This window comes from Telmatherina bonti, assembly GCF_933228915.1.
Source record: "Telmatherina bonti genome assembly, chromosome: 16".
NCBI classification, from domain to species: domain Eukaryota; kingdom Metazoa; phylum Chordata; class Actinopteri; order Atheriniformes; family Telmatherinidae; genus Telmatherina; species Telmatherina bonti.
The window spans coordinates 20,458,221-20,484,679 of NC_136614.1; the positions used below are offsets into that span (position 1 = coordinate 20,458,221).

General features: G+C 39.7%; 1 protein-coding gene across 4 annotated transcripts in view; it reads left to right on the forward strand.

Moving 5' to 3' along the window:
* The window catches only part of stxbp5a (syntaxin binding protein 5a (tomosyn)), a gene marked incomplete at both ends in the record, with an annotated part of 113,395 nt that extends 88,045 nt beyond the window's left edge, over positions 1–25,350 (forward strand). The window contains 19 exons of one of the 4 annotated variants that reach the window (XM_079255447.1): positions 1–72; positions 1,381–1,535; positions 4,287–4,359; positions 4,632–4,779; positions 6,216–6,283; positions 7,248–7,288; positions 7,790–8,010; positions 9,959–10,131; positions 10,500–10,625; positions 10,838–10,989; positions 12,214–12,300; positions 13,667–13,720; positions 16,416–16,466; positions 17,251–17,562; positions 20,218–20,587; positions 22,790–22,955; positions 23,305–23,416; positions 23,505–23,725; positions 25,309–25,350. The exon at positions 1–72 is cut by the window's left edge and continues 7 nt beyond it. In XM_079255447.1, coding sequence (XP_079111573.1) covers positions 1–72; positions 1,381–1,535; positions 4,287–4,359; positions 4,632–4,779; positions 6,216–6,283; positions 7,248–7,288; positions 7,790–8,010; positions 9,959–10,131; positions 10,500–10,625; positions 10,838–10,989; positions 12,214–12,300; positions 13,667–13,720; positions 16,416–16,466; positions 17,251–17,562; positions 20,218–20,587; positions 22,790–22,955; positions 23,305–23,416; positions 23,505–23,725; positions 25,309–25,350 — 2,644 coding nt within the window. The remainder of the gene's footprint in view (positions 73–1,380; positions 1,536–4,286; positions 4,360–4,631; positions 4,780–6,215; positions 6,284–7,247; positions 7,289–7,789; positions 8,011–9,958; positions 10,132–10,499; positions 10,626–10,837; positions 10,990–12,213; positions 12,301–13,666; positions 13,721–16,415; positions 16,467–17,250; positions 17,563–20,217; positions 20,588–22,789; positions 22,956–23,304; positions 23,417–23,504; positions 23,726–25,308) is intronic. The other 3 variants (XM_079255448.1, XM_079255449.1, XM_079255450.1) reach the window with 3 other exon arrangements.
* Positions 25,351–26,459: the final 1,109 nt, after the last annotated feature.

The following is a 26,459-nucleotide window of genomic DNA, read 5'->3' on the forward strand; positions in this document are numbered from 1 at the left end:
GCCCAAGGATGGGAAGAAACCAGAGCCCTGTAAACCCATTCTTAAAGTGGAGTATAAAACAACCAGAACTGGGTAGGGTCCCTCTTTCTCTTTTACACACACACACACACACACACACACACACACACACACACACACACACACATCAGATGGCGTGTTGAAGTACAGATGTCATGTAAGACAGTACAAGGCTTCTTATAGCATTAAACCTCTGAAAGTGTGCATCTGCATTTAGTAATTATGCTTTTGTTAGGGGTGTAAAGTCATGAATTTCTGTTTGCAACTTCACTTTCTAATAATCCAGTGAGATAATATTTGATACATAATCATTAAAGGAAGAAATGAAGCTTAGATAAGATGATTTGGGATTTTCTGCAGAACCACTTTGCTACAATTAGAAAAGATTTCGATTGCAGAACAAAAAGAAGTTTTGGACAATTCTGAAATTGTGTGATCACACCATAGACCGTATATGAAAGATGGACGGAGCCTTCGGCGGTTGAAAGTGAAGCCTATGCGGAAGTGCATAAAACTGCAGTTCCCCCCTCATCCGCTAGGGGTTGGCTGCAAGACAGAGCAAATCCCTATAGGCTCCCATGTTAAAAAGACCAACTTCACAGCAGAAATAAACATGTTTACAGCCTGGTTCAAAAATCCTTTTTTGGTTTAATATGTCAGGTTTACCTTCATGACAACTGTGGGGGGAGTGAATTTTTTTCTAACTAGCCCTTTTAAAAGTGATTTAATTTCAACATTTGGCATATTTAGGGGCGTGTCCTTTTGATTGACAGGTACCAATCTCCAGCTTCAAGTCAGAAGAACGTAGAACAACCGCGGTTTTTAGCCGGTTAACAACGTGACTTAGCTTTAGCTTACCTCCATAAGCTGGTTAGCTCCTGTTATCTCCGAGTTAGCTCGGTTAGCTTTTAGCTCCAGAAAGCTCGGAGTTTGCTCAATGTCAATCATCCACCATGACGCTCACAGACCCCCTCTCAGCTCTACCTCTTTGCCCATATTTGTGTTTTCCGGGCGAGACGACGCGCATGACGCTGCCAAGATGGCAACGGTAGGAACCACCCACCGAGCTTCAATTCAACTCTTCAGAAACCTATGGGTGACGTCACGGAGGCTACATCGATCTCTATATACAGTCTATGGATCACACATACTAATTTTTAGTATCTGCTGAGAACCAGCTGAGAAGGAGATTCCACTTTATTAATTACAAATTTGATGGAATTGATATATTTACCAGATCTACAATACTGTATGTCAGAAGGTTTTCTTGCTATTAGCTTAAAATAAAAATCCATTGTTCAACATGCTTGAATTATTATAAAAGTCAATCAAATTTTCTGGTTGTGTGTATGCTTGTTCCAGGGACCCCTTCATAATCTTCTCTGGTGGTCTGTCTTATGACACTGTGGGCCGGCGACCTTGTCTTACAGTAATGCATGGGAAGAGTACTGCTGTGCTGGAGATGGACTATCCTATAGTAGACTTCCTCACACTTTGTGAGACACCTTATCCTAATGGTAAGAGTGTGTGTATTTTGGAAACAAGCTTGCACTCATGTGTTCTCTAGTTGAGTGTGTACATGGCATTTTGCATACAACTGTGTTTGTGTCCAAAACGAGGATAGGATCACACTTCCCATTTAAATACACACATTTAGCTTTTTTTTTTTTTTTTTTTTGAATGACTTTGGATTGTTTGCATCCTGCCTTTCTATAATGAATTTCCCAAAATGAAGTAGCCTACCTTCCAGTTTCATTATTTGATGCACAGAATATCATATTACATTTTCATTTCATACGCTCATAGACATGACTGAATAAAGTTATTTTGTTGCCTTTATTGGTGAGTTGAAAAACAAGTCCCACTGGAGCTGAATGGCATGGACCTCTGAATGCATATAATCCCGCATGCAATCTCTGCAGCAGTGTAATATGTCACATATACACTTGGAGGATTAGTGAGTTATGTACCAGTGATGACTTCATTAAGTCACTGGAAACCTGATGCTACTATCCACCTCCTTCATTTGGTAATGGACCTAACTGGGTTTGGATTATTGCACAGTACATGTCTGTCTCTTGGTTTGTCCTCACGCATGCATAAACTGTAATCATCAATCCACAATGATAACATGCATTATTTTTTATTTTAAGACCCCAATATACTTGAGTGATCAAACAAATGGGAGCAGTGGCATTCTAACTTATGCTAGTTCAGGCACGACATCTAGCAGACCAACGCTGTTTGCTGAAAAGGGTGTTATTAAAAGTGCAATGAATGAAAACGCATGCAATGTAGGTAAATTTGGAAATACAATTCTGTCATCATCTTAACAGAGTTCCGTCAGTGTCGGTGTTCTGGAAAAAAGTCAATGAAAAGTTTATCGGTTAAATGTGGCACATTCATTCAAACTAAACCAAACAAACACATTTTGCAGATTTTCTTGAAAATATACAGATAATGCCCAAAATATATTATTTTGAATACATTGAAACATGGTTTAGGAGGACATGTTAGAATACATGAATAAATAAATCTTTCAGACATGGCTGTGTTTCTCAGAAATATAGAAAAGAAAATCTATTTTCCATAAACTTTTTTTAAACCACAAGTGTCAAATCATTTAAATGAATAAGCATCATGTTTTTCTGCTGCCACAACGTCAAGGTATAGGCAGTGGGGAATCCCTTTTGTGTGGTTTCATATGTGAGTGATTCAATTCAATTTTCAATTCAGCTTTATTTGTATAGTGCCACTTTATAGCAATGTTGTCACAGGGCACTTCATACATAGTCTATAATAGAAACCAACTGATTGCATCAAATCATGACTTCGATCCAATCCCCCATCCTGAGAATGCACGAGGTGACAGTGGGAAAGAAAAAACTTCCTTTTAACAGGAAGAAAACCTTCAGCACAACCCGGCTCAGGGAGGGCAGCCATCTGCCTCAACTGGTTGGGGTGGAGAAGACAGGAAAGACAGAACATGTACAACTGCACTTATTCAGGAAGACCTGCGGAAAAAAGGAGAAATAAGTTAGAGATGGCAATATTGTCAAATATTTATACATTAATACATTAGAGAAATGGAGCAAAGTACTTCTCAGTGCATCAGCTGACGTCATAAGTAATGGTTAGCTAGACTACCCATAACTTTAAGAGCAAAGAGCATAATCTGAACAGCTGGGTCCCGTACATGCAGACTCTAACTCAGGAGATGCTCGTATCCTAACTATAAGAATCATGAAAAAGGAAGGTTTTCAGCTTGATATTAAAGGTGTAGAGGGAGTCTGCATCCTGAACTCACAGTGGGAGCTGGTTCCGTAAGAGAGGAGCCTGATAGCTAAAGGCTCTTCCCCCCATAATACTAGACTATTCGAGACTCTGGGAACCACCAATAAGCCTGCAGTCTGAGAGCGCAGTGCTCTATTTGGAATGTATGGAACTATAAGATCTTTTATGTACAATGGAGAGCTTTATATGTGAGGTGAAGAATTTTAAACTTTATCCTGGATTTAACAGGGAGCCAGTGTAGAGAGGCTAAAACTGGTGAAATATGATCTTTCCTGCTAGTCCTCATCAGAACCCTCACTGCAGCATTTTGGATCAGCTGGAGACTTTTCAGGGCATATTTGGGGCAGCCCATGAATAAGAAATTGCAGTAATCCAGTCTGGAAGTAACAAAGGCATGAACTAATTTTTCTGCATCTTTCTGAGACAAGATTCCCCAAATTTTTGCAATATTACGCAGGTGGAAGAAGGCGGTTCTAGAAACCTGTTTTAAATGTGAGCTAAAGGACAAATCTTGGTCAATAATGACTCCAAGATTTTTCACAGCAGTACTGGAGGCCAGATTAATGCCATCCAGATTATTACATAACTGGATCATTTTGTCCTAAATTTTTTAGGCCCTAAGATGACAACCTCTGTCTTGTCTGTGCTTAAAAGAAGAAAATTCAGAGTCATCCAGGTCTTGATGTCTGTAAGACATCTTTGCAATCTAAGAAACTGATTGGTTTAATCTGCCTTCATGGAAAGGTATATCTATCACCTAAGAGAAGCATGTATAATGTGAAAAGTATTGGTCCAAGTACAGAACCCTGAGGAACTCCATGACTTACCCTGGTGTGTGAGGAAGACTCATCATTTACATGAACAAACTGAAATCTATCAGATAAATATGACTGGAACCAGTCTAATGCAGTCCCTTTAATCCTAACATGTTCCAGCAAGTTGATGATCAACTTATGTTGTGCTTCATTTTTCAGATTTTCAAGAGCCTTATGCTGTGGTGGTTCTTCTAGAAAAAGATTTAGTGGTAATCGACCTTGCACAAAACGGGTGAGTGTCCCACTCACTTTTCACACCTTTCATTTCCTTAACTTTGATTTCGCTACCATAACTGAACTAGGTCTTGTTTTCTCAGTTAATTATGGCCGATTCTTTTCATAAATTCTCATTACTGTATGGTAAATGTCCAGAATTTATCAAATACCGATGTCGAGCAAGCATTTCTTGCACAGAATTAGATTAATTAACTGATACTGGCAGACAGACAAGTTTCATTAAGAGTGCTTTGTGAGTTAATTGTCTTTGACCTCTTTATTTAACAGTTACCCCATATTTGAAAACCCATACCCTCTGACTATTCATGAGTCTCCTGTGACCTGCTGTGAGTATTTTGCTGACTGCCCTGTGGACCTCATACCTGCACTTTACTCTGTTGGCTCACGGCAGAAACGACAAGGCTACAGCAAAAAGGTACGACAAGGCTTTGTGTTGCACCACTATGCATCGGTGATAAAGACTGCTTTTTGGGTTTGGTTTGAAAGGGGAAAATGTAACTTAACAAAAATTAAGTTGCATCAGAAAGTAATCTTTATTTATTTATTTATTTTACAAGAAACAATAGAATAAGAAATTAGTTTGAGCAATAGATTAGAGGTAGCTAATCAAGAATTTATGATGTCTTTGGATGTCTCAAATGGTTGAGGAAGCCTCTCATATACAGAGGCAGTAACTCTTCAATACAACTGGCCCAGGATTGAATCCTGCCCTTGAGGCCCTCTACTGCATGTCAGTCCCCTCTCTTTCTGAACCCCTTTCAAGTTTCAAGTAAAAAAAAAAAAAAAAGACCAAATATGCCCAAAATTTCTTGAAAGGATAACTTTACCTCACAAAGTGTCCAAGGTAGAATTTTGCCTCTAGGTAGTTCGTATGAAGACACTGGATAAGTGACCCAGAAAACTAAATTAGCATGACTTTAAAGGAAACCAACTGATGCAAAATGCATCCGATGGAGGTTTTAATTTTATGCTGAACACATTAAGAGCTGCCTAACTTAGGTAAAATCCCTGAGTTATTTTGTAGTAGTAGTGTGATAATAACTTGCGAGGTCATTTTTCTTCATGTCACTATGGATAGTGGAGTTTTAACAGAGCTAAATGCTTAATTAGAAATGTAAATCTTTTAAACAACACCCTCTAACCATACTGCAGTACACCAAAAGGAATGAGGTGTATGATAAAGGGCACATTATTATGTAACCTCCCCCCACTGCTGCAAAACATTCAGCATGGGCAAACTTGTCTTAGTGGAATGAAAATATACCTCCCAGTGTTTTCAAGAAGCTAAACTGACTTTACATGACAATGTTATCCAACCTCCTCTTTCCTCAATCTTTTTTTCCCCCAGTACCCCTCCTCTCTCCTTTTCATCTGTTTTCTCTGTATCATTCCAGACAGAACCTCTGCTCTTTCAGCCATTATGTATGCTTATGTCCTTTTCCTTGTCGCCTTGTTCTGGCTTTCTGTTGCAAATGTCAACATGCACTGACCTAAACTGGCAGCCGAGTCTCTTCTTCTTTTATTTTTGTTCAGCAAAAGCCTGCCTGAGCTGCAGGGGGCCATTCTCATATAAAGATCACAATGAGTCATCCTGGTGACCTTTGTATGTGTCAACGTGTTCAGAGCCTAACCTCCAACAAACACATGCACGTTCGCAGATAAAAACGCGCGCTGAGAGACATCCACAGAAGGATTCCTGCACGGTTTCCTGCGTGCACTCTAACATCATGGTTTTATCATGTCATCTGCTTTCATAATCAGGGTGTTTTAATGACACCCTGTTTATTGCCAGAGCTGTTGCTGTAAGCCTGCTATCTCTCTCACTAATGTGCACATCTCCCTCCTCTCCAGGAATGGCCTGTTAGTGGTGGAAACTGGGGTCAAGGCACACAAAGCTACTCGGAGATCATCATCACTGGGTAAAATACGATGCTGAATTTCATTAGTGCCGTCATTAAAAACATGCAAGCGGCAATTACTTTCTCCTGTTAGCTCATCACAGCAAGATAAGCCGTGTGAGATTTTTGCACTGTAGGTCTTTATATATTCCAGTCATGTGCACTTTGCTCAATTTTGATGTTTATTATTCCACGCTAAGCTGTCAACAAGGGGGAGATGGGGCATTTTGAACAGAACACACAGAGTGAAGAGGTGACATTGAGTTATGGTTATGGCACTGGGAAGCTCTTGCTCCTCGGTTTCTCCTCCATGTTCATCCCTACATGCTGTATTACTATTCTGTTCAGGTTTCTTTTTCTTGCCACAGCCTGCAAAATAGTTTACTCAACTCAGCTTAAATGGCAACAAAAATCTAGCAAATAGGAGTGGGGGATGATTCACTACATGATTTTTATTGGAACATCATAAGGAAACTGTTAAGAGTTAACGTCTGTCAAGCATCAATGATATTAATATAATAAACATTTTAGCATAAATAATGATGAATGGCTGTAAGTGTCTGTGAATGAATTCATTGTTAAAATAAAATGTTGGGATATTTTCTAAAATCTGAACATTTACCACAAAAGAGAAGCCTAATGGGATGTAACTTTGCGCGATAGCAAAAACCAGTACCATCTGTTTCATCCTGTTTAGGTTTGTGTGATGCTGATTAAGCCTGTCAGTGCAGGTGAATCTCTTGCTCATGTTCTAAATCTTCATCTTCATCTTCATGTCTATGATGATGAAGATTTTTTTTACTAGCGCTGAGGAAGGGAGTAAATTGTGACGACTCGGTTGAAATTTGAACAAATTCTTTCCAATACAAAGCAAGAGGGGTGTTTGTAAAAGGATGTCTAAATGCTTTCCGCACCTTCAACCAATCCTTCAACCTTTATTACCATCTAATTTTTCTGCATTTATTTCTTTCCCTTGCATTTCTAGGCATGCTGATGGAACTGTGAAGTTCTGGGATGCCTCTGCAAGTAAGACCTGCTCCTTACACTGCAAACACTCAGCCTTAAAAAAACAAGAAAAAAATATACAAAAATTATGTAAATGTTGCTTAAAATAAGATAAATTATCTGCCAACAGAACAAGAAAATTTGGCTTGTCAAGACTTCCCAAAACAAGTAAAAATAGGAATTTTCTGGCATAAAAACTATTCTATTCTATTCTATTCTATTCTATTCTATTCTACTATTCAGTTTTTGCAGTGTATATATTAACTTTTTTCCTGACTTTTTGAACAGTGTTAGACAGAGGACGTGTTGGGTTTCAGATTAAAGTGTTGCATTTAAAAAAGAAGGAATCAATAAAGAAAATCACTCAAATAAAAGGAAGGCAAAATTCACCCTTTTCATTCTTCATAGGAGCAAAAACAAGTAAAAAAATGGAATATTTCCCAGTTTGATTGTCTTATTTTACTTTGGGTTTCTGTCTGACATCATTCTACTGCAACCATTTTTTTTTCTCCTCTCTTTTAGTAATGCTCCAGGTGCTTTATAAGCTAAAAACAGCCAAGGTATTTGACAGGAACCGGTCTAAGGAAGACAAGGGCAGCGCTGATGTGTCAGACGAAGATCCCTTTGCCATTCAGATTATGGCCTGGTGCCCCGAGAGCCGGATGCTGTGTGTTGCTGGGGTGTCAGCTAATATTCTCATCTACCGCTTCAGCAAGCTTGAAGTAACTACTGAAGTAGTGCAGGTGGGTTTTATTTACCTTTATGTTTAATATGTTTTTTAAACAAATCCATTCTCTCTCATCCTCTTTTTTTTTTTTTTTTTTTTTTTTAAATTTGAAGTATCTTGTAGCAGCAGAACAAGTCTAGACACACTTTTATCGCTGAACCTTTTCCCAGTATTTGTAATAAATTGCTCCTACCATTGACTTCCTCTATTACTTTAAGATGCTCAGACATCTGCACAGCTATATACACACACTTGAAGATCTGCCTAGTCAAAGGAACTATGGTTGCCATGCCAACAGACAGAGCAGTGAACAAGCAAAGTTAGACCAACATTATAATTTGACTTGATAGCGGACTAAGTGTTAATGGAAGAATGATGCTATTTCAATGGAATAAGAAGACATTTAGCTTCCTCTCTATCAGTTTGCTCACTGTTCCTACATTAAGGGTGAAGACGTAAAAAAATGAACTACAACCTTACCGTTTCCATAAACATTAAGAAGGTAAGCGTCAGTCTAATGGATCAAATGAAATGTGCTGAATGAACTCAGCTTTACACGAGGTGCATGACTCCATAAAAGCAGAGGTCTTGACAGTTTGCTGGTCTTGAGTGTTCAGATGTGTGTTTACATACCGCCAAGAGAAAGAAATGAGCAAAGCTGAAAAGTTGAAACCTTTGCTGCAATTCATTAAAAAAAAAAAAAAGGTTTTATGTTAATTTTAAAAACATTTTTGTGATCAATATATAAGGAAAACCACAGAAACTGTCTTGGGAATGGGTATCTCAAACAATCATCAAAAATAATGCAAAAAAAAAAAAAAAAAAAAAAACATGGAGCGCATGGCAGCTCTTCTTTATACCACAGTTTTATCAAAACAAGCGAGGCAATCTGTCCAGCAGCTACAGCTTAGCTGAAGTTGGGTCTTTCAATAGAATAATCCCAAACACAGCAGCAAATTTAGAGCAGACTGGCTGAAAAGAATCAAGGTGTTGCAGTCGAAGTCTAGACCGTAACCTGACTGAAATGCTTTCATACACACTTTTATTTTCAGATGATAACTGGTAAAATGTACTTGGCTGAAATGAGTGTTTTTATCCGTTATATAGCAGGATGCTGTTTTTTATTTGTAAGTCTGGCAACCATTTTCTTCCTGAACATCTGTGGGGTTTCTGCACCTGACTGCACAGAGAGCACTTGTCAATCAAAGTGTGTGGGTAGTATTCTGATGTGTTAAGCTGAGGCATGTTTTTTTTTCTTCATCTTTTCAGAGAACTGTTCATACTAAATATCTAAACCCTAAATAGTATCCACAAATTTGTATAAACTTTTTTTTTTTTGAAGAAGAAGAAAAAGCTGCCTTCATGATCAAAGCACAGCTCAGTTTGTACTTTTTGGTTGGTTGCCAGGCAGTATTGATGCACATGTCAAGGAAATTTCAGGTGCCTTTTTCCCCACAATTCAAGTTGCACACTGTGGATCAGCAGTAGATATGCAGAGGTAGCGAGCTCTCATGAGGAAAACAGTCCCACTCGAGCCAACCAACACCTCTGTATCTGTGCAGGAGTGAAGGTAGAGAGGAGGAAAGCTGAAGGAGAGATCATTCTTTACTCCCACATGTCAGTGGGGCTAATGAGACTGAGAGAATGCAAAAGAGAGGAGCTTACAAGCGTTGTGTGAGAGTTTAGGAGTTGTGTGTGTGTGTGTGTGTGTGTGTTTGTGTGAAGGTGGAGGTTGCAAGCAGATAGCCTGAAGGAGGATTTAGAAGGAATGGAATATTTTCGTATTGGAGGACCTCTTTGACTCTCAACCTGCCCACACACACACACACACACATCAAACAAATGCATATAATTAAAGCGCCGCTCTGAATGCGTGTAGATGCCATTCACAATCACATCTCCTCTCTTTTCTCATCCCTTTTTGTTCATAGCTCTTCTTCTGTGACTTTTGTGTGTGTTTACAGCTACTAGAGGTGCGAATGCAGTATGAATTGAATGAAACAGAGTCTCCAGATGGTGGGGGTGAGCAGACGTCTGCACATCCCACCCCCGGTGCCTCCCCTCAGACCAGCGGCCCACCTTCACACCCTTCCACCAGCAGCAACAACTCTGACGGAGGCAACATTCCCTGCCTCAAGTATGAGACACGCACACACACACACACACACACACACACACGTGCAGAGGCACTTACATGAATTCCCAGCGGCAGCACTGCCACACACTCATCATACACACAAGAGTCTTTCTTTTGCCTCAAGCGCACTTGCAAAGACTCAGTCTGTGCCTGAAGCATTCTCAGCCACAACCTCCCCATCAACCCTTTGCAACCACTCATGTCAGACTCTTGACACACGATTGCTTCCCAGCTGCAGCTGCACTACTTGTCATTTTCTTTTTCGTTGCTTTCATTTTTAGTTTTGTTTGATTCTCTCTTTTTTTTTTTTTTTTTTTTTTTTTGACACGTCTTTGGTCCCTCATTCCTCTCTGTGGCCTTCTCCACAGGGTGCGCAGTGCTCCTCTGAAGCAGTCTCCAGGTTACCAGGTAGATTTGGTTGTCCAGTTGGTGTGGGTGAGCGGAGAGCCTCCTCAACAGATCACAAGTCTGGCACTAAATTCCTCCTACGGGCTGTAAGTGCACACAACATTACACCTTGGAAGTCGGGTTTATTAGATCAAAACCAAGTTATTTCATCCTATTTTAATCCTATTTAAGTTCTTCAACAAATACTGCATTTTTATTTCTCTCATGAAATATTCTATATCTCTGCCTCTTCATCCTTCATCCTCACAAACGTCTGCCCTTCCTGATTTTTCCACTTCCTCTCCTATTGCTCCACCAGAGTGGTGTTTGGCAACAGCAATGGTCTGGCGGTGGTGGACTACATCCAGAAAACAGTGGTACTCAACTTGGGGACGGTCGAGCTTTATGGCTCCAATGACCCCTACCAGCGACAGCCGCGTTCGCCAAGAAAGTCACGACAGCCATCAGGAGGTAAAAGCCCAGGCGGAAAAACAAGTTCTTACTTGCAGAATGAGAGAAATATGTAAACATAAATTACTGCCGTTTCATGCCCAAGGTGACTTGTTACAAACTGGGAAGTCAATCTTACCAGAATAAGGCATTGCTATATATCAGTACCAATAACACTAGAAATAAACCATTTAAATTAAATCTCCAATCATGATGACAATTCACATATAATAATAAAAAATCTATTTTTAAAGGAGACTAAGAACCAAACTGATTTTGGTCTCAGAAACTTTCATCAGTGCCACTTCCATCCCAGACTAACTTCTTCCTGATTTGTTTGATCATCCTATCTCTCCTTTATTAGGCAGGTAAAGATTTTATTAATCATAAAGCCTTCTCATTGCCTTTGTTGCATCTGCAGCTGCAAACTTCTCAACTAAAAATAATAAGAATAATTAAGTCACTCGGCACATTGCATCTAAGATTGTTGCTGAAGCTTTGGTTCAAAAGGCTTGCATATGACAGAACTCTGCATCTGTATTCCCTCTCTTTATGGCCCCCTGATAGACTTTCTATGGTTATTATCCTCTTTTATTTATTTATTTTGCTTTCAATCACATACCATCTTGCAGCCTGTAATCACTGACTAATTCAGCTTGGACACACTGCCACCATGTGTTTGACAACATCAGTGCAGCTGCAATGAAGATGCTGCAGAGTCATGACGATGCAATACCCATAAGCTTGATTAATGAGTTGGTAAGATGTGTGTTGATGCTGAGAGATGACTTTTTAATATGATGATGGCTTATATGCAATTATGCAAAGCAACTGTGCCACAGACCAAATATTGTACACACACATTATCATCTACATGCTCCCATATACACAGGAAAATGCACATGTCAAAACACACAGAGCATCTGGTGTCACTGACTGGTGAGCAGTGGGCTGGCACCTGTCAGAGCTTGGCGAGTGTGAGCTGTAATCAGGCGTCCAGCTGTGTTTCCGCGCCAGCAGGGACGGCTGTCTGCCTGGCTTTCTGCCTCACAGGACAATATCACACACACATTCACACAAAACATACAAGTGGTAAAAGGTTCAAACAGGATAAAGCCAAACAATTAGCCCCTTTGAAACAACAGAAATACATTCCACGTGTCCCAGTCCAGGTCTGGTAAAAACATTCAACATCTTATCATCTAGGTTACTTTTTCTGAACCTGCTAACATGAATATTTAACAGTGGTTCATGCGATATCTGCTACAGGTCTGTGTGACATCAATGAGGGCTCGGCCACATCAGAGGACCGCTGCAAGTCTCCCACTTCAGGTAACATGTCCTTCAGCATCCTAAAAACATATATGAACAAAATATAACGAGCTGTGTGCTATCTGGGTTTTCAGACAGAACACTGAAGTCCAAACTGCAAAAATGCATCTGTGATACCTTGTATCTAAGAGTTGTTGGTTAGGGAAGAAGACTAATGTGTCAAAAGAGCCTCTGCTTTTTGGTTCTATTGAATGAACTGTGTATCCGTATGGAAGGCATTAAACTGTCTGGTTGTCTTTTACATTCTTCTGCAGTCTTTAACTATGCACTATTTAAGTAAATTGCCATACAGTCATGTGTTATTATATCTTCTCAATTACAAAATTCTGTAATTTAGAAAATATTCCACATCTGACATGTTTAATTTCAGTGAACGACATGTGAATTAAGACTTGTGCTTGGATCTTCTTTCATTTCAGCATTTACCTGTGTCTGTGTCACAAATACACTATTATATGAGGCAGTTTTCTTATGTAAATCTCTGCAAGCATCAAGCAAAGACCATGCACAAGGAAACTGCATCACGTAGAAGGGCCCAGATTCATCTCATATTTGGTAATACGGCATAAATGGGATGAAAATGAAGAGCTTTTTAAAAAGGTCAGACAGAAATCAAGTCTCTCAGTCGACTTGGTTCTGTTTCCAGGTGTGAGCGCAGTCCCAACCCCCATGTCTACCCCCACCAGACTGTGGTCTAGTACATCTGTCTGCTTTGCATAATTCATGGGAAAAACAAAGAAAAGGTGCTGCCCTGAAAAATAAGAACATCTGCCTGAACCAGTCATTTAGTCAGGACTCTAATAACATCTGCATTTTAAACTGTTTTTCTGTGAAAGAAATGCAGGGCGACAAATAAATTCCTGACAAGGAACACTGTCTTTTCACGCAGAAAGATTTTTGGAAAAGTTAGATTTGTATTGTGAGAATGATAATACACGATAATGTGAAGAAATGAAAACATTAACAAACTGATACACACACATTGTAACAAATTATTATTTTTATTGATTTGTATATAAAAGCATATCTTTATAAATGAACTTGTTTTAATGATGGCGTTCTTTGTTGGTCATGGCGTCTAACATTTAGGCCTTTTTTTTTTTTTATTTTCAGAGGAACACATTTTAGATTTTAGGCCGTTGCATAAATCTGTTGAAAGAATTTTCATCAGGAAGCTATTTGGGCCGATATCCTTGAGAAACTATATTAAAATAAAGGTCATTTTGCTGCTCGGGGGAAAAAAAAAAAAAAAGGATATTGCATTTGCAACACAGTGCTTGTCATAAAAAGGAAAAAAAAGGTGTTTCTAACTTCACATTTCACTGTACTTTACTCCCCCCCCCCCCCCCTCCCCCATACCCAAAAGTGTTGATGTCACACAGCAATCTACAGCAATTCTACAATGGAGGTGGTAGAGGAGGTAAGACTGACAAAAAGCTTTCATGAGAGGTTGCACAGGCAGGACAAACACGGTCCAGATTTGGTCCCTAATCCCTGTTTTGGTTTTTTTGTATTTTCTTGTATTTTTTTCTGTTTATTTTTTGTGGAGGAAAAAAAACTGTGTCTTTGTGTCTGTTTTTACCACAGCACAAAGAAATGAACTAGACCAGGGATACTCACTTCAATCCTCTGAGGGCTGATATCCTGCAGGTTTTCTATGTTTCCCTGCTCCAACACACCTGACTCAATGAATAGGTCATTGTGCAGAACTTCATATGCTCTTAGATCTATTTAAGTTGAGTCAGCTGTGTTGGAGCAGGGAAACCCAGCAGGACTACAGTACTCACAGGACTGAAGTGTGAAATCCTGGACTAGACGATACAGGGCAAAAGTTCTACTCTACCTCATGGTTACACTCTGGTCCATCAGCTGTTAGTTATCTGTATTTTTTTTTAAATCCAAAATAAAAGTTTGAATCATTTAATGTTATGACTTTCTTCAAATATGGATGGAATTTTTTTTTTTTTTAGAACTAACAGTTCTTGGATGAGTTGATGACCTGGAAGGAAGATGGGATTTCAGCTGTCTGTAGACACCTTAGCTGTCTGATACACACATTGCATGCTACTTGTATGTAGCACGAGTGTCAAATCGTAAGTGTGTTTGCGTTTGATATCTGTCCTAATATGATTGTCCTCAGTATGGAATGACACCAGAGAACAGAGGGAGCAATTCATCTGTCCGACTGTGTCTTTGTACATTTCAGTGTGTGCTGTTAAACCAAATAATCACGTGCACGTTGTAAACAGATGACAAGTCAAGAGCAAAGGTGTAATAATGCAGAATCCTGCATCTCAAATTTCTGGTATATTCTAAACATTCCTCCTGGCCTAACCATGCCTAAAACAATGTTGTAGATTAGATTAGCATTAATTTAGATAATTAATCCTGTTCAAACGACTTTGTTTCAGAATCTAAATCCTAAAGTTATTTTTTTTAAAAAAGCATTTTGATATGTTCAGTGTTTTCTCTTTAATCCTCTCTGACATACCGACTTTCTCATCGGCTCCATACGGTGTCTTTCTAACTCGATTTCCTCATGAAATTTGATGAGTTGTTCTTGAACCTTGAATTTCCCCTCGGGGAAGAATAAAGTTCATCTAATCTAATCTGGACACCCCACCCTCCACTCCCCTCCCGTACCAATTGAAGAGTAATATTACTGCCATCTAGTGGTGAAAAGCAGTAACAGGTCTAAGCTCTCTGGAGAAAAGTCCTGGTTCTTGTTGCAGTTTTGCGACTTTGTCACACTTAGAGGGATAAAACACTTTAAGCCCTATAGTTTGCTTATCCCCTTCATTCAAACGTTCATAAGCAGTGTGTGCAATTCACTCCATCTGTGTAGTTATCTGAACTCTGCCAAAGACAAACTCCACGGTTCAGTTTTAGGACCAATGCACTTAATGATCTATATGTGCAGTCTTAGCCAGAAAATAAAAAGTCATCATTGTAACTCTGTGCTGGTGGCACAGCTGTTTATGCTGTGAGGGTCTTTGCCTTCTTTTAGATCATCTGCAGTTTGCATTTGATGCTTTTCATGCAGATGTAATGCGTGTAATAATGCAAATAAAACAGCATATTAAAAAAAAAAAAGACATGCCAGCAGTTACTCGCAGTTTTGTGGATCCTTTTAATTCTTTTAAATCCCACGTACAAAATTTTCTAAAGAAAAACAAAAATTGCGCATTTTTGAATACTTAGCTGGCTGAAAATATTTCTAGAGCAATCTCTGCAAAAGTTGAACTTGCAAAAACAAGCTAAATATGCAAATCCCAGGAGATAAAAATATTTAAATTTTTATTCTACATCCTAATTTAATATAATCTATAAATAAACCAAGCAAAAACATGTTCTTGAACAAAAAAAACAAAAAACAATTAGCATAAGATTAAACATATTTATGTTAGATATGAGTATGAGTTTACTATGGTTTTTTTTTCCTGCTATACTGGATTTCTGTACTGGCAAAATGGAACTTCCTAACTATAAAAAGACAATACAACATGCCAGTGAGTGCATGATGAATATCCCCTTGTATCACCTCTGTCTCCTACTTCCTATCCTGCAGACAGAGAAAACATCTCCAGCCATTTTTTAAAAAATTCTCATTGTTTTTTTTCACATTGATGAAAGATGTCATCATTTGCAAGCAATAGCAAAATTTGCTAAAAGTAGCGAATAGATTAGCTCTGTCATCTTTAATCATCATTTTCACTGTTTTCTTCCATCTCTGGCGTTTATTAGAACTCCCTTCTTCTTGGTGCATGCTCTACTGGCATGAGTGGCCCTGCAGTTTTTATGTGTCTTACCTAGTCCTCTCTTTCAGGGTATTGTGCAACCAGAGATCACCTATTTTGTTTTGTTTGACTCAGCATGCTTCCGTACACAAGGTTGTCTTTCTGTGTTCCCACACAGTGTCTTCTTATGTGTAAAGCATTTTGGCTCTCCTTGTTAATAAAACATTCCCTCGGCATTTGATCCACAGTCCTCTATCATTTCGGTGTACTTTAGCTTTGTGCAGAATCCTTGTCCAGTGCCAGCGACCTCGCTTTGCATGGCATCGTGTGTTAGCTTAGATGTGTGTTTTGTAAAGAGGGATGTTCTCTTTTTTCCAGCAAAGATGTCACGGAAATTAAGCTTGCCAACTGAGCTAAAGCCAGACTTGGGTAAGCCTTGACTTTGTGTCTCCGAACGATTTTTATATGAAATGCAGTTTGCTTTTCTCGGTAAGACTGGACTCCACCTCATTCCATTAGTCCAGTTTTACCCGGTTATTAGTCTCAAAATTGGCAAGCTGTTCAAATCTAAGTTTGCATGAGTCAAAACTAAATAAAATCATTGGAATTAAACATACTGTTTTTTATTTTTCTATTTTTTTTTTTAAACAATAGTGGATGTTTTCCAAGAGGTCAGTCATGCTAAGCTAAACTTCACACGCCTCATTTCATCCTTAGGCTTTCTATACCTTTTGCAGCTTTCTTTTACTTGTGTCTTCATGTATCTTCTTTTCTCTGTCTGGTTGGTTCTTTGATTACTAAGACTTTGTTTTTCTTCAGGGCTTAAAACAATTTTGTAGCAGAAACGGCGATTGGAATATTGATTGCTTACACCGGGTCAACCAAAAATGTGCAAATGCCGAAACTTTCACCTGCATTTTTGCCTCTAAGTTCACCTAAGTGCCAAACAAAGGTTTACTATATTATCAATCTTGTGATTTGGGATAGAACATTTGAAGTGAGTATCTATGAATATGCAAAGGATTTACCTCCATTGTCCAACACCGGACAGCTTTGATGTTGGTTCAGTAGGAACATCGTGAAACTGCCTTGCTTAAAATTGGCTGATAATACTAAGTGAAAATGTTACTCAGCTGCTTTTTATTTTATTTCTTTTTTATTCGTCATTGTACTTTTATTTGCAGCAGTGTCTGTTAATGTTAGTGCTTTGCAGGTGCTTTACCTCTCTGTTTTCTCCTTACTGTCCTCCTGTCCGTATGCCCACCGCGGGGTGCCAACCCGTTAGACCACCGGGACAACTCGTTCAGCCGCTCACGCTCCTCCAGTGTCACCAGCATTGACAAGGAAGCACGAGAGGGCATCAACTCCTTCCACTTCTGTGAGACCTTTGCCCGGAAGGGTGACTGCACTTTGACGCCCTGCTTGTATGTAGGCACCTCCCTCGGAACTGTGTTGGTTTTAGCGCTTACATTGCCACCTGCTGGGGAGCAGCGGCAACTGCAGCCAGTGATCACTTCACCTACGGGTGAGTAAGCATATCAACTGTGCTTAAAATACTATTACTATGTTATTTTTATATATATATATATATATATATATATATATATATATATATATATATATATATATATATAATATAGCAAATCAGCTGTGAGCTGCAAAACATGACAGCTCAGTTGGGCCTGTTGTTTAAGGCAGCTAAGGCTTGGGAATAAGGTTTTGTTTTTTTTGTTTTTTTTAATGAGCCTCCCTGCACCGCAGTGCAGGGAGGCTCCCACCCTTTAATCCCACCCTTTCTCCATACCCCAATCAATAATAATAATCGTTGTCATTATAAATACTGTAATCACATTCACCATTAGTAAGAGCTGGTCATTACTTTATCAAATATACAATAATTGTAATAATACTGATAATAACATACTCAAGTGGTTGTACACTTGAGTAGTACAGTAACAGCTATAATAGTACAGTAACAGCTATAATAAGAATAAAATTAACATCTGTAATATCAGTATTCAGCAAATATATTTGGCAGTAAATATTGTGATACATATAATACATGTGCTGTTCGTATATCACTAGTTACTAAACCTGTTGACAAGTTAAGCCTTATTATATAGCTGGCGAGGTCAAAGCCTTTTTTTCTATTGGTCGAAAATTATTATACAACACACTAGTGTACAACATCATCAGCCAGTTGAAAGATCCAGGGTTAGATCCCATGTTACGTAGCTCTTCCTCGCTGTACATCCTGAAAAAGAGTGAGTTAAAGGTTGATCCAACCTCTTTAAATAATTGTCGAATAAATTTTGATTTGTGGAGCTATTCTGTACACTAGTAAACACAGCCAAATGGTTTGGCTATATATGTTCATACAAACATCTAAGCACCTCTTCGCCAGGTAAAATACTCGCCTTGATAAAAGAATGCTGCATGAAGAAATATAACATACTAATTAAGATGAAGATTTGATGAATATTTCAAAATAAATAAACCCAAGTTTCTCTTTATATTTCACAACAGAGAGTAGAAAAACAAGAAAAGGCATCATTTTAGGGAATTTGTAATGTTTGCAACAATTCTCAGAATTACACTACTCACAAAAAGTTAGGGATATTTGGCTTTCAGGTGAAATTTATGGAAAATGCAATATGTTCATGCTACAGTGATATAATATCATAAAAGTAAGACATTTAAGTAGAAGGACGCACTACTGATTTCCTCATCTCAAAAAATTCATTCAACACAAAAGGTAACAACAATGGTAGTTACATCACAACAAAAAATTTGAACGTCTCAATATCTCGTCATGTGCCCTTGAGCATCAATTACAGCTTGACAACGACGTCTCATGCTGTTCACAAGGCAACTTACTGCCTGCTGAGGCATGGCATCCCACTCTTCTTGAAGGGCAGCCCTCAGGTCATTGAGGTTCTGGGGTGCAGGGTTTCGAGCCTCTACACGACAGCTCAGCTGATCCCACAGGTTTTCAATGGGATTCAGGTCTGGAGAGAGTGCAGGCCATTCCATTTGAGGTACACCAGTCTCCAACAGCCGTTCCCTGATGATGCGGCCTCGATGAGCAGGAGCATTGTCGTCCATGAAGATGAAATTAGGCCTGTGCTGTTCATGTAGGGGCACAATCACTGGATTAATGACCTTATTCAGGTAGTATGGGCTTGTCACTGTACCATTCACAAAGTGTAGGGCGGTTCTGTACCAAGTGGACACCCCTGCCCACACTGTAACACCGCCACCACCAAAAGCTCGCCTGGTGACAACAGTGGCTGATGCATAGCGCTCTCCCTGACGTCTCCAACATCGTTGCCGGCCATCATTTCTGCTCAGTGTGAATCGACTTTCATCAGAGAACAGCACTGAGGCCCACTGGTTCCTCGTCCAGCGTAAATGCTCCCTGGCCCATGCAAGACGATGATGCCTGTGCCTGGTGGTGTGGTCAGGTACCCGTGCAGGTCGTCTAGCACGCAGACCACGCTGATGGAAACGGTTTCGAATGGTCTGACGTGACACTTGGGTGCCTCTCACCTCTCTTAAACGTGCCTGGAGTTGAGTGGCATTCATCATCCGGTTTCTCAGGGCAGTGTTCACAATGTAGCGGTCATCAGCACGGGATGTGGCCAAAAGGACGTCCACTTCTAGGCCTTTCTGTGACTCTTCCAGTCTCTCGATATCTCTGTTGCAACCTGCTGATGACACTCTGTGACACTCCAAGCTCAGTGGCCACTTCTGTCTGAGAACGTCCTGTTTGAAGCATCGCAATGGCAAGGGACTGTTGTTCCATTGTTAGGTGTCGTCTTGGTCTCATGATGTCAAAATGTGAACAGCATGATGAGGACAACTGTTTAAACACCAGCTCTAATTGAACCAGGACATTTATTGGTCAATTCAAGGATCACACACCTGCCGTGATTTTTGCCGTTAAGCTCCTTGTTAGAGAACAGCAACTTGTGCAAAATTTATTGAAACATTTAACAGTTGGACATGTGCATTTAAAAGCTTAGAGAAGATCACATTAAGTTCACCTGTACAGGTTTGAATGCATTTTAGGCTTGTTGTGAAATTTCACCCAAAAGCTGAATATCCCTAACTTTTTGTGAATAGTGTATATTGAGCACGATTACAGCCACTGTGTTTAAAGCTTCTTTTTATTCTCCAGGTATGCTGGTACGGCTCAAGGGAAGTATCTTGCGAATGGCTTTCCTGGACTCTACAGGTTCCCTTTTGCCGCCTGCATACGATCCCTGGTTTGAACCCAACGTTACAGCAGATGGTGAAGAAAGAGAGAAGGTGCGCAAGCGTCGGCCCGTCTCTGTGTCCCCTTCAACCTCCCAGGACTTCAGCGAGAGCCAGTATGCTGTGGTGTGCTCGGAGAAACAGGCCAAAGTCATTTCCCTCCCCTCCCAGACCTGCATCTATGAACACAGCATCACAGAGACGTCCTTCATCTTAAGGGCAGATGTGGTGCAGATGAGCCAAGGCGTGTGCGTGGCCTGTTTCTGTGCTAATGGCCACATCATGACCCTCAGGTGAGGAACATGTCAGCTGAAATCTACTGTCAGAAATGGTACGCGGTTGATGATGATGAAGTTTGTGTTGTAAAAACTGGAAAAAAGGGTCTTCATGCAGTTTAAATAAGCTTTTAGATGCAAGTAGCACATTTTTTCAGTTTCAACAAAAGGCAGAGTGCTGGCTTATTAAATGTTCTAAAGAGGGAATTTCTATTTGAGCTCCATTTATCTAGTTTTCACAAAGATTCCAGCATCCTTGATTTCTGCTTCTGACGAGGAGGTAGCAGAGGTCATGTTATTGCCAGCGTTGATCTGTCCATCTGCTTGCAGTTTTAATGCAGAAACAACTGGAAGATTTTGTCTCTTTTCTGAAACTGGTTTCTTGCTCCAACTGATCCAGATCACCATCTGGATCCAGGACTTTTTTTAAATTTATTTTTAATTCCTAATATATAGGGCCATTTTCAGTATATATGCATGTTACTCCACAATAAAGTGTCAGGGTGTTTGGCCAAAAAGTACAGACGTTCTACCACTCAGAGTACTACCATCCAAAACAGGACAAATACAGGGGATCTTTGGAATGTCATTACTGCAAGAGAATAAATTAAGATATACAGAAGCAACAAACACCACAATGGAGTTAAGATATCCATTCATTTTCAGAGACCGCTTACTCTAATGAAGGGTTGCGAGGAAGCTGGAGCCTATCCCAGCAGTCTTTGGGCAAAAGGCAGGGTACACCCTGGAGAGGTCGCCTGTCCATCGCAGGGCTAACAGACAAACAACCAAACACACTCCTAAGGGCAATTTAGAAAAACCAATTCTAAATTGCTAAAGTCTCAGGGCCACTTTGGCGATTGTGGCCAGTGATGCAGAAATCTGTTACTTTCTTCTTGTGTTTTGTCATTTCTGACCTGACTCAGTTTTTGCAAGTTATTTTAGATATGTTTTTGTGTGTGTGTGTGTGTGTGTGTGTGTGTGTGCGTGTGTGTGTGTGTGTGTGTGTGTGTGTGTGTGTGTGTGTGTGTGTGTGTGTGCGTGTGTGTGTGTGTGCGCGTGTGTGTAAGGCACCTTCCAGCAGTCTCCTGTCTGTTTGAGATTTAATTCCCCTAATTTCCAGCCGCTGACTGTTTGCACACAAAACCCAAATGTGATCAGTTCTGTCATTTAAGAATATTTACAAATGTAAAATAATTAGATACTGTTCTAAAATGTTTGTTTAATGAGCAAATTCAGGAGAACTCAAGAAGCTGTCAACGAATGAAGCTCCATATTTACATTTGATTTAAAGAAGACGAGTGGGCCATAAAATGTAACTGAGAATGCAGACGATGCCATATGAGCTCATCATTTGTGTCTTAGTCATATTGGAAAACTGAATGTTTAGGCATTAAAAAAAAGAAAGTATTCCAGTTAAGTCATCATATTAGTGATGTCATCATGGAGTTGCTGATTATAAAAAATGTCAGCCATGTTAAATCAGGGCAACAGATTTCCTTAATTTCGACACATAATAAATATCAAACTGTCTCACTCCTGTATGTATCTGAATCTATTAACCCTTTCCTTTTCTTCAAATTGTTGTGCAAAAACAAACACCCCATTGCCCTTTGGTTCATCCATAACACAAACATATCCTCAGACCTCGTCCGTATGTGGACTTGCAAGCCACCTTTAACCCCTTTGCTAATCCAAACACACCACATTATGCAAAAGCTCATACATTACTGTAGAAGTGAATGTGGCAAGGTGAAGAATGGTCCATTCAGACAGACAGCAGGCTGATTTTCCTGCAGACAGTGACAGGTTATAAGTGAGAGGGTGTATTAGTGTGTTGTTCATCCTCATTAATCTTCACATCCTTGGACGGGAGAGACAGTCAGGACAGGCGTCCATATGGGTGTCTGACAAGGCAAGGATAGCCAGCTGTCTGCTTGTCTGTTCAGATGTGCTCAACATGTTTGCCTGTTTCCGATTGGTCACTGCAAGAAATCTGTGTTTCGGGTTTCTAAAGAAAAAAATAGCTTGCATGCAATGTTGCAAAAGTCATTAGCTGTGATCAAAGTTGGATAAACTGGCTGTCTTGTATTGGTTTGGGTGATTTCAAGTGGCGTGAGCAAGGTTGTTACAGACCTGAACAATGAGCAGGGGAAACTACTTTTTTTGTTACATACCATGTATTTGAAATTTCATATAATTTCTCTGCTTCCTGTGCAGTGTACCGGGGTTGAGACCGCTCATGGATGTAAACTACCTTCCCTTGACAAACATGCGGATAGCCAGGACATTCTGCTTCACCAACCTGGGCCAGGCCATGTACCTCTGCTCCCCCACTGAGATTCAGAGGATCACTTACAGTCAGGAAACCTGTGAGAACTTGCAAGTGAGTTATTTTAATGTAAAGCAAACTCTGAGAAAGTTTATGTAAACATTGTATAATGTGCCACGGAAATATATGTATAGTGACTGCATGGTAAAAAAAAAAAAAAAATAAAAAAAAATATATATATATATATATATATATATATATGATTAATACAGCTGTGTGAAGTACAGTGAGAATAATGTGTGCAGTGCACATGGATATGTGTGTAGTTGTGTACGTTTTTTTTCTTTTAACTGACCTCAAAACCTGAATACCTTAAAACTGACTATAAAATATCAGCAGTGGTTGCGTGAAATCAAACTGTATGTACTTTAGTAGAGTGCTGTAATCTGTGCTGATTTTTCAGGAGTTGCTAGGTGAACTTTTTACACCAGTGGAAACACCAGAAGCTCCAAACAGAGGGTTCTTTAAAGGCCTCTTTGGAGGAGGAGCACAGTCGCTGGACAGAGAGGAACTATGTAAGCCAGCATCCTGGACATGAAGTTCTGCTCTGCAGGTGGATGCAACGTCATGTCTGGTTTTCTCCTCCTTTTTTCCATCGCTCAGTTGGAGAGTTAGCTGCTGGAAAGGCTTCTCGAAGTCTGGCTCAGCACATTCCCGGACCAGGTGGTATTGAGGGCATGAAGGGTGCCGCTTCAGGCGTGGTTGGAGATCTGGCACGTGCCCGGATAGCGCTGGACGAGAGAGGTCAGAAACTGGGCGAACTGGAGGAAAGGACGGCTGCCATGATGGCCAGTGCAGATTCTTTTTCCAAACATGCCCATGAGGTAAAAAAAATAAATAAACAAATAAAATCTGATTATTACAGTGTCAATAGAAATAAGTAAAATCACATCAATGACTCACTAAGAAATCATCCTTTGTCACTGAAGTAATAGCAGTTATTGCAATTTCAGCTTCCACTATGTCATAAACATCAGATCTCAATACTTCTCTTTGTAATATTTCAGTCACACATAGGAGACCCACATATGTCATTGAGACTTAAATGTGTCTTCACAGATGTGTAAGCTTGCTCTGCCATATACACAAACATCCTCACCCCAACACAGATGCTGGCTTTCAAAACAGACTGAGTGGCTTCTGTCCTCTTAGGCTCAGAGGACGCAGGGTTTTCCACCATCAAATAATAATCCGCACATATATTTTATTTGTATTCAAAAAATTTTTTATTCATATTCTTTTTTTTTTTTTTGTCTTGTCCAGCATTTAAGCAGGCAAAATGGATTTTCTGAATGCTGTGTTCTGCTGGGCAAATTTACTTTGCCAAGGAAAGCATCATGGATATAATGCTCCCCTTGATATTCTGGATTTTTATTTTATTTTTCTCTTTAGTTTGCATAATTGTTTGTTTTACAATGTTTGTACTGCTGGACCGGAGAGGACAGAAGAGGGACAGAAAGAGAATTGAAAAGAAGATAAAACAGAAAAACACCTTGTAGAGAGAAAAAGAGAGAAGGAGAAAAAGAAAGAATGAGAAAGAGAACGACCAACATACATTTGCATGTACATAAGCACACATACACACCCACTTATTTATACACACATCCATATACCTATACACACTGGAGTCATGTTCCCCCTGCAGGAGGATGAAGCCATCAACTATCAGGGGATGTTTGTAAATAAACCTGCAGACGACTCAGTGACTGTGTCCGATGCAGAACATACAGAGTGGAACGTGTTCAGAGAAGAGTAATCATGCCAATGTGACCCCGCCCACACTCAGGCAAGAGGAAGGCCCATATTCTGTCATTCAAGGGGAATTTTCTTTAAACCCCCAAACATAAGCCGAGATATTTCAATCAGTCAATCAAAATTGATTGAAGCAAAACTAAAACAAGGTTAAAAACAAGCCTTCAAAGACAGAAACATAGAGTTCACCAAAATTTGAACACATCGTTTCACGTTTTCACACACGCTTACATCGGTAAAACATATAAAACACTCTCATCCAACCCCTCAGGCCAATATTAGACTCCAACACCAGGCTTTAGTGGACGATGAGGAAGCGATATATTGGGGATCCATCCCCACCAGGACACTAGTTTTTACGTTCTCCAGAACGCTGACAGTAACACATCCTTCCTAAAAGTGTTTCAGAAATCATTTATATTTTTGTCCTCAGCATGAAGCCATTCACAGTTCTATTGTTAAGGAAAATTGATTTTTGGTTGTTTTTTTTTTTTATGAAAAAAGATGTTCTAAAATATCTGAGCCATTCTGTTTCATAATGCTGCAATTCAGACAAAGTTAAAACATATAAAATGAACTGAAATGGTCGCAGGAAGATCAGCAGCTTATCTCATATTTTAACATATTCTGACATCATCGTTCCCTTTGTTTGCAGATGATGCTGAAGTGCAAAGACAAAAAATGGTACCAGTTCTGATCAGTGATGGAGGATAAGTGTTCTGTGGACACAACTGTCGTATCGACTTTCCATCGGCTCATCTGGACTCATCGTGACTCCGGCCCATCTGTCTGTCCATTCATTCGTCCCTCCAAGCCTTCGTCACTGAAACACTTGGGAATTTCTTCCCCAGCACAATGTTGAACACTGTTTTTACCTCAGTGTAAAAGTAGAACTGGGGGGGGTAGACAGATGACTGGTGAGAAGGACAACCTCAGAGGTAATAAATAAATGCTTTTTTTCTTTTTTTTTTTTTTTTAGTTTTTGTTTGTTTCTTTTTTGTTGTTGTTGTTTATCTCTGTTCAGCCTCCCCTCCGAGGTAGCAGATTGGCCCAAGCGCCTGGAGATTTCTCATTCTCATTTGCCAAAATGTCCTTTACTGTTGTCTCCACTCTGTCCCCCCATGGCCGATATTCAAACTGACAAACAAAGCAGAAAAAAAAACAACTCTTATCCAATCAAGTAACAAAGACTGCAAAAAAATATATATATAAAAATGTAAAACAAAGAAGATTCTAAATAAATCATTATATATATATATAAATATATATACATAGATCCAATAAATGTGCAATGCTTTATCCACTTGTAGACTTTTGTACTTGAGTGACAAGTATGAAAGAAAGGAATAACTGCTCGTGGAGTCGGGAGCAGGGCTCAAAGGCCGACGGAGGCAGTGACGGGGAAGCGTCCGCTATGCAGAGAGGTACAAGGATTAAAGCAGCTCACTCGGATGTACGCTGGATATTTCATCATCTCGCTCAATCTCCAAACTCTTCTCTGTATCTGACAGACTTTTCGTGTTGTTACCAACAGCGTGCTCATGTGTGCGTGTGTGCGAGAGTGTTTTCCAACTTTCACTTCGCCCAATTCTTTCTGTATTCATTTCATTAATGTGAAAATGGATGATATTTGAGTAATGGGGAAAAAGTGATTTATGTCTAACAGCACAAATGGCTTCCTCCTTCTGACAAGGGCTGGAATTTATAGAGCGTAAGGATGTAACGGCGTTTATCCCACGACATGGCTACATCAGAACTCCTTATTATGAGAGGAACCACATATGAGCCCCACAGAATTACTTTTTG